We start from the raw sequence: 8,643 nt of genomic DNA on the forward strand, positions 1-8,643 counted from the left end.
TGCTGATCTGTTTCTCCTGTGCCAAGTTCTTTGTTAGCTTGCTTTGTACTGAACTTCATTATGTGAATTTATGTACAATGGGATACTTTGACCCAGCATAATTGTGTAAGGCATTGTAATGCCAGTTTCAGATTCTTGCCACTTTGTATTGCTGGTAGTATCTCTGGATACAAATACTAGCATTTTCCAAAAATTGATATGCAACGCTAGCAGCTTGCAGCTCAGATTGAATGTTTTCAGCATAGCATATCACATGACGGATATTCTAATATTTATGAGCACATTCAGCAGAATTTTGCTTTACAAAATCTGTCCTAGTGCTGCATGACAGAAACTCTGAATACAGTGGCAACATCTTGAGTTGATGACTGCATTCAGGTTAAGCAGCCTACCTTTTATTTTCAGGTTCAACATCTTGAACAGTATAAACATATCTGTCTCCCTGTCCTCATCTGTAAAGCACAGTATTGAAAAAGAAAGATGTTAATTATTTAATACTGGTTGGTTTATTCTTTGAGTTTTATTTCTTTACTATAAACAAGATGTGCTTGATAAGTATAAGGCAGGAGGACCCAGAGGATAAGGCAGTAGCCTGAAAACATTTCTTTTTCTAGCTTCAGCATTAACCTGCTTCCAGCTGTTGGTAAATCGGTACCCCCGCTCCTTTTGTGCTTTTCCCACTCATAAGATGGGAATAATGACCTTTGTCTTCCTGAAGGTTTCTGTAAATCCACAGATAGAACTTCAAGGAGACCTAATTTAAGAGGGTTGTTTAAAATCCCAGTGTTAAATAGCGTACAGTGCTTGAAATCTGGGAGGAGCATTTCAGGGATGAAAATCAATAAATCTGGCCACAAATCCATCAATAGCAAGCTTCTAATATTGTATGATTTCCAGCCCCACTCCTCCCACCTACTTTTTCTGGTTTGGTTTTGTTTTGTTTTGTTTTTTTATATTCTGATGCCCACTCAGTAATTTCTTCACTTCTTAGTTCTCCAAAGTGAATGCTCTTTACTTGGTTTGGGTTTTTTTTTTCTTCTATAAACAAATTACAGTAAAAATTACTGTCTTACCTTGAGGGGAGTCACATTTTTCATGGAAAAACAGGGGGACTTCTTCCATGACTATTCTTATCATGGCATGTAGCAATAATTAAATTATAGGGAAATTTAATTTCACTTTAAGACATTACAGAGTTTGGTAGAAGCAGATTTTGATTTGTTCAGATCATTTGTGGGCATACTGATGTCAACGAAGCATGCATCCACATGAGGCATTATCCTTCATTTTGGCATTTGGGATACTGTTATAAAGGTAATAAAGTGCCCTAGATCTTTGCAGGTTTTGCTTTAAATTGTATGCTGCACCCAAGAGAACATATTCAGCTTTATTTACTTTCCTGTTTATCTGTATGAAATTTGTGTGTCTTGGCTCAGTCTGTGTGAGAAGAGAACTGTTACAAAATGTACAGAGTGCAAGAATTTCTGGCAGAGGACTTCGGAAGAAGATACTGTACCACCTGCTTGCAGTTGATACTGCTCTAGAGTATCTGCATTTCCTTTGTAAATTTACATTCAAAATACTTTTTTTTTTTTAAAGAAATTGTAATATTTCATATTATTTATAAAAATGATCCAAGATGTACGTGCCAGTGGGTTGATAACTGTTTACGTCAGTGGAGGCCCTTCCATTAAATTTCATTTGGATTTGGATCGCACTCTGTAGTTATACATTTAGTGATGGTATAATTTAAGAGTAAATCGGTGAACATGTTATAGAACATCCTGGGCAGTTCTGAGAATTGTTTGATTGTCGTCAGAGATACTTGAGGCTCGTTCTGCTGTGTTGCAAGCTCATCTGGGGACACCAAGTGCATACTGTCACTTAAATCACATCCCTGTCTGAATTCCCAGGTTTTTTCCTTTTTTCTTTTTTTTTTTTTTCTTTTTTTTTTTTTTTTTTGGTATAAAGCTTTTGCCACAGCTTGTGGTTGGGAGAAGAGAAAGTCTCTTTCTGGGGTACAGGCATGTATTTGCCAGCTGGTAGCTGAAGACCTGCAGAGTATAAGAAGCCAGGAAGGAACCTTTCTTCCTACTGCTTTTTCTTCTTTTTGTACTAAGCCACTGGTATCATCAGTCCCCAGTTAGTATCTTGCTTCATCTAACTGGTAACATCTCTACTGTTACTATCAAGGCACATTTCAGTCCTTGCTTCCATCCTGGCCAGGAGAATGAGCACTGAGGGAATAGCATGGGTTGCCTCATGCCTCAAGCATGAGCATGACATGACAAAGCCTAGCTTAAGCCTCCTGCTGCAGCAGCTCCAGGCCAATTCTCTCATGCAGCTGTGCTTTGGAGGGGTGTTTTGCCTTCCCTTGTTCTTTTTGCAGTGACCAAGCTGAGAAATAGTTGCTTAAGTCACACAAACATCTTTAAAACATTAAATTAATCAAAATAGTTCAAAGAAACCTAGCCCAGTTCCATTATTTATTGATGTCCACAGCTGCCACTATCTTGGGTACACAACTTCGTGCATAGCTTCATAGGGAGTTAGTCCCTTTTCTTATGAAAAAGTGATCTTTTATACTAACAGCATGACATGCTTCCCCAGTATATGCCTATCCAAGCTAGTTGTTTGTCCTTGTTAAGCTTTAGGACATAATGTTAGCTTCTTGGTAAATCATCTCTTTTTTTTTTTTTCCTTTTTTTCCTTTTTTTTTTTTTTTTTTTGTCAGTGCTTTCATATCCTCAGATTCATTTCCAATGACTGTCATCAAGATAGTCTTAATTTAAAAAACATTTGCTGTAACTTTAGCAGCTGCTCTTCTACAATATAAAATCATAGTAATTGTTTGTGTTCATTCAATACAAGGTTGCTGTAATGAAAAGTAAATGGTCTCTGTTAATGGGTCATATTCTCCCTGCTACAGTATCTTGTTGCCCATGAGTTGAAATATGAGATGTGCTACTTAGTGGGTGAAATAAAAGGCAAAAGCTACTTTTGAACTCTTATTTGACTTTTCTTATTTGACTTTTTCCTGTAACATATTTTTTCTGAAACTGAGTATCTTAACTTTGATTTTCTGTCTAGTTGACCAGTTAGATTTGTGCCTTAATTGCCAAGTTAATGGAATAAGCTTATTTGTATAGCACTCAGGAGGACCCTGGATGATTTACAGAAACATGAAATCAAAAATATTTTTCCATCACTACAATATGTCCTCATTAAGGGAGGCTTACAAATGTGTACCTCTCCTTCACTTTCAGAACTTCTTTTTCTGGTTTACCACTTAAAAGCTGTCATTTCAACTAGATCTTTGAACTTAAATTAGCATCTACTAGACCCTGTATTCTGCATGTCCTTTTGCCTTGACATTTCTGCATATTAATTCCAAATATACGTGCATGTATGTAGACTTTGTTTTATAAGTGTTACCTGTAGTCTCAGTTTTGGCATGAACATCTGAGGCAGGTAATACTTCAGGGAGAACCAAAAGGCAGTGTTAGAGTCACTTTGCTCATGACGGTATGGAAATGTGAGGTGTGTGCCAGTGGATGTATTTGCATGACTGAAACAAAGTGTTGTGACAAGGAAATGTAAGGTTGTAGTTTCTAAAGTACAGAGTTACTGTGCTTGTTTGCTTATGGTCTAGTCTTCTTAATATGCTTTAGTAAGTGACGAGCAATGATGTAATTCAACTGGCATATTTTAAACTAACAAATTTATTTGAAGGCTTCTCTTTGTTTTATGAAAACTTCGGCACCCACTGAATTGACTAAAATTCGAAATCTTGATCTTTTAAATGGGTGCTGATTTTAGATGCACATTTTTGCCTTTATCAGATGTGTATCTTAAGTTTCCGGAAATTACACGTCTGGAGTTTCTCTCTATTCAGAGGCATGTGATTCTCCTTTCACGGCTGTTCTTAATGGAGGAGATTTCAGTCTTCCAGCAGAGGTATTGCCTCTGGCACTCTCTGTATGCAGCTCCACTTTTGATGGTGCTGTTGTAGCTTTCAGCAGCTTCACAGCTGTTTCCACTGTTTGAGTTTCCGATACAGAATTACAGCTGGCTACTACCTTCTTTTCTTTGGAGAAAGTTCTGAAAAAGTTCTTTAGAAGTTACAAGTAGTTGCAGGTATAGATATATTCAATTGAGTGTAGCGAGGGACAGATGTTCATTTGTCTTAAAAGATTGTTTCATTTGCTTGTTGATTTCTCAAGCCAACACAAAAATTTCAGATAGCTGAATATGTTCATATTTGCTGGCTACACCTGATAGCAGTTAGAGACAGACCGATATGCAATGATGTTGGAAGTCAGCAGGAGTTCAAAAGGAGGTTCATGGAATTTTAAGTATTGGTGAGGACTTGCAGCAAAAATCTCTGGATCTTGTAACTATCAAGTTATAACCTTCAGCGCTAGCTAGAAGGGCCTGTTAAGAAGAGCATTCTATTCTTATCATAGAACAGTTTTGGAAGGGACTTTCAAAGGTTACCTAGTCCAACCCCCCTGCGATGAGCAGGGACGGGTTCAACTATATCAGATTGCCCAGAACCACATCCAGCCTGGCCTTGAGTGTCTCCAGGGATGGCACATCTACCACCTCTCTGGGTAACCTGTTCCAATATTTTACTGCTGTCACAGTAAAGAATTTTTTCCTCACATCCAGCCTGAATCTTCCCTCTTTCAGTTTAAAACCATCACCCCTCGCCCTGTCACAACAGGCCCTACTGAAAAGTCTCTTCCCATCTTTCTTGTGGGCCCCTTATAAGAACTGAAAGGCCACAATAAGGTCTTCCTGGAGTCTTCTTCAGGCTGAACAACCCCAGCTATGTACTGGTTAGGGCTTTTTTTTCCTTCCTCTCTGACAACTCTTGAACATACCTTGCATCACTTTCTTTGACTTTTGTTCTGCAGTTTATAATATGAGAATTTGAGAGTTGGAAAAGTTTTTTGGTTTTGTTTTTCATTGTTTGTTTTGTTGGGTTTTTTTGTTTGTTTGTTTGTTTGTGGGTTTTTTTGTCTTAACAATTCAGAACATTCTGGTATATTACAAGAAAGCAGGGGCCAGCTGTCCCTCCTGAAGTCACACCATCTCTGTCATCTTTCTGCCTGGGACTGCTGTCCTCTTCCTGCCCAGGCAAATCCTCTGTAGAGAAAGAAATATGTCTTTGTGCCTTGGAAGCAAACCACATCAAACAGAGGATCTGATAGACAGTCCTTTCTGCTTCTTAATGCCTTTATCTCTTTTCCATGATTCTTCACATTTTAAGAAACATGGATTTTTTTTTTTTAAATATTTTTTTAAGCTGGACATTTCCTGCTTGCTGGCAGTTTCTCAGTTGAAAGCTTGGGCAGTTCATACCAGAAGATGAAGCAGAGCTGTTTCACTTCGCCCCTTGCCAAGACAGAAGAACATAAATTAAACTGAAAATGCGGTTTCTATTTTATATAAACATACATATCTATATGAAAAACCTGTCTAAGAATTTTGTACCATACTGCAGTGAAAAGATGATATAAATAATTTCCCTATGACTTTGTAACACTTTCATATCTGATTTTTTTTTTTACATTTCCTTGTCATTTTGGTGGTAACTTCAGAAATTATTCCAGACATTTTTTTTTTTTCCCCCAAGCCTTTGTATGGTTTCTTTATACATTTTACTTGATCAAGAATCTCAGGTTGATGAAGTTGCAGGTCAGGAAATCTCTCCCTTCCCAAGATAGCACATTATTTACATTTCTAAATAGGTACTACTATAGCATATAAAGCAGCTGCATTAAGATACTAAGCTGTAAAATATTTGGCAGTGGCACAAATGATACAACAAAATACCTGAAGCTACTGAAGAAATATCTGTATTCTTCTGTTGATTTGTCCAAGAAAAACAATTTGTTGTACAGTGGTGAATAATCTGCATTATCAAATATGTCCTGTTCCTGCCAGGTACTCGGTGCCCTTCATTTCCTTTTGAAGCCAAAAGGGATTCAACATGTTGCAGCTCAGTCCGTGCTGAATACTAATGTCTTGATATCTGGTAGATCATTAGTATTTGTATGTAAAATGGAAGCAAAATTAGTTTTGACCTTTAGAGCTAAGTCAAAAGTTTAATACATGTCCATTTCCAATTTGGTGCACTAATTGCTCCCTTTCCTAATTGTGTGTAGGACAATAGTTTGCATTCATTTCAGAGGTAAATGAAAATGTAGGTGATGCTTTGCATTCATAATTTTGTTGGTTTTTTACTTACAAGTGAATTTCAAATCACTGAATGTGTCTTTATGGGTTCTGTTTAAAAAAATAATAACAAAAATAATAATAAAAAAATCAGAATTTCTGATACTACTTCCCCTCCTTCCCCTCTCTCACAAATCAATGCATGCATTCTGCCTAAAACTAAGTGGGATGTGATACGGTTTGCGATACACAGAAGATAAAAATCATTTTATGCATTTTTTGGTTATTCAAGTATTAGTATACTTGGCAGCTCTGAACAAGGGGAAAAAATGCCAGCATGAAATTAATAACTGTTTTGTTTCCATTACAGCTACACTGTACACATCCTGCATTTTGTTGGGTATATTCCTCAACAGCAGCGTACCAATATTCTTTGAGCTCTTCGTGGAGACAGTCTACCCTGTTCCAGAAGGAATAACCTGCGGAGTTGTCACCTTTTTGAGTAATGTGTTTATGGGAGTCCTTTTGTTTTTCCTCACATTTTACCATACAGGTAAGAATTATAAGCTTCTTTGTAAATATAATTCTCCAAATATTAAGCCATAACGTTGTCACTAAAGAGAGGGTTTTCATGTACAATTTCTGTTAATAATCAAATGTTGGAATCTCTCTGTGTAACTGCAAGGAAGAAGAGCTTTAATTGTTCTTTTCTATATGTATGCTAAAAAAAAAAATTTAAGAAAATGGTGCTTTAGTGCAGGCTGCATATACTCATATTCTACTTAGAATTTACTGTAGCCAGAAACCATGAAGGTACTATCATCATGGTTTTTATAAAGGCCTGAGCAATGTGACCATTATATCTTTGTATCTGTGGGTGTTCAAAACCATAATAAAGTGAATCCAATCTCATGCTTTGGGGTATAACTCTACTGTCTAGGAGGGGCAGAGCAGAAATGCTTCATTTGTGGTCAGCTCCATTCAGTGGGTTGGACTTGCCATTGCAGGGGAGAGGGCATCTCTCAACCACTACTCAAAGGTGAAATATTCATTCCTTTAGATAATCATAGAATTATAGAATGGTTAGGTTTGGAAAGGACCTTAAGATCATCTAGTTCCAGTGGCCTAATTGGGTACAACAGTGTTGTGCTTGGTATTTTCATCAACTTCTTCAGACTTTCTCATCTCTCAAGTATTATTTGATTCCTGATCACTCATAATCATAACTTTGAACTTGCTATTTAATAGTCTACAATATATCTTATTACACTAAGCTGTAAAGTAAGAACCTATCTTGCCTTCGACAAGTGATCTTTATTAATGGTTTTCAAAGGTGCAGGGTTTTGGTTTGTATTCTGTTGTTGTGGTAAATGTTTGCTTTATGATGCAAGATTTGTAGAGCAATACTTTATTCTTGCTTTGGAAGCATTAGAAATTGTGAGCTTTTATATATTGTTGTGAGTGCATGTCCTTCTTAAGATGGTGTCTTTTATAACCAAGAGGAGACTGACAAATTTCAGAGTGAAATGTGCTTGCAATGTATGTGTTTAGGGGTGGTGGTGTTTTGGGTGTTTTTGGTTTGGAGTTTTTTGGTTTTGTTTTGATTTGGGGTGTTTTGGGTTTTTTTTTTGATACTGACATTGAACTGCATTATTGTAAAACCCAAATTCCATCCCTGCTAGCCTTCGATGGTGTGATGTTTGGTCTTCACATTTTAAAGAATGCTTTTATGATTAATATTAATTGGTGGGAACTCTCTTCACATGCACTGTGATTTCCAGCGTTTACACCTGAGCTGAAAAGATTACACAGAATATTCTGAGAATTTTTTCAGCATTTTTCAGAGTAACAATCCAGTGTTTGGAATTACTTAATAACTGAGGACGGGGATAGTGTGTCTCGCTTCTGACTGAAGAATTATGATAAAGTGAAATTGTTTCCTCATAAATAGGGTATTTGGGGCCATCTTTTGTCTCTAGTATTTCTTTCCCTAGCAGGTATCAGTACATGCAGGTAAGGATAAACTTGGAATTAGTGTATCCATATACTTGGATTATTTTCCCCATTTCTTCAAAGCGAAAAAGCAATTTGTGCTCAGTACATTTTCTGTGATGCAGTTAAATACAAGAGTGCATGTAGTCACTGGGGGAGATTGATGCCAGTGGGTGCTATTGGCTCATTTGAGAAGGAGGAAGACTCCGTTAGAAGGTACATAATGATTTTAAACACTGTCTTTCATTCGGTTCGGATGCATTCTCTGATGGCATTTAAGAAGCTTACAGATAAACCAGAACTCAGTCAAATTTATCTTGTTCCCTTGCTCTTGCTTTTTGGCCAAATAATCCTTCTGTAGTTTGAATTCCAATTTCTCTTGTTTTCTCCTTGTACTCTGATACTGCAAAGGTTGTGAAAGAGCCAAGCCCTGGACACTTTCCAGATCACTGAAGATCTTAGTCCATC

General features: G+C 37.0%; 1 protein-coding gene across 3 annotated transcripts in view; it reads left to right on the plus strand.

Moving 5' to 3' along the window:
- SLC49A4 (solute carrier family 49 member 4) overlaps window positions 1-8,643 on the plus strand; it is a 68,964-nt gene that overhangs the window by 51,139 nt on the left and 9,182 nt on the right. For all 3 annotated transcript variants that reach the window (XR_013957184.1, XR_013957185.1, XM_080620768.1), the window contains exon 8: window positions 6,554-6,736. Coding sequence is in view for 1 of the 3 variants with exons in the window: in XM_080620768.1 (XP_080476894.1) it covers window positions 6,554-6,736 (183 nt within the window). In the remaining 2 variants the exon portion in view is untranslated. The remainder of the gene's footprint in view (window positions 1-6,553; window positions 6,737-8,643) is intronic.

Source organism: Psittacula echo (assembly GCF_963264785.1).
Source record: "Psittacula echo genome assembly, chromosome: 6".
Classification (NCBI taxonomy): domain Eukaryota; kingdom Metazoa; phylum Chordata; class Aves; order Psittaciformes; family Psittacidae; genus Psittacula; species Psittacula echo.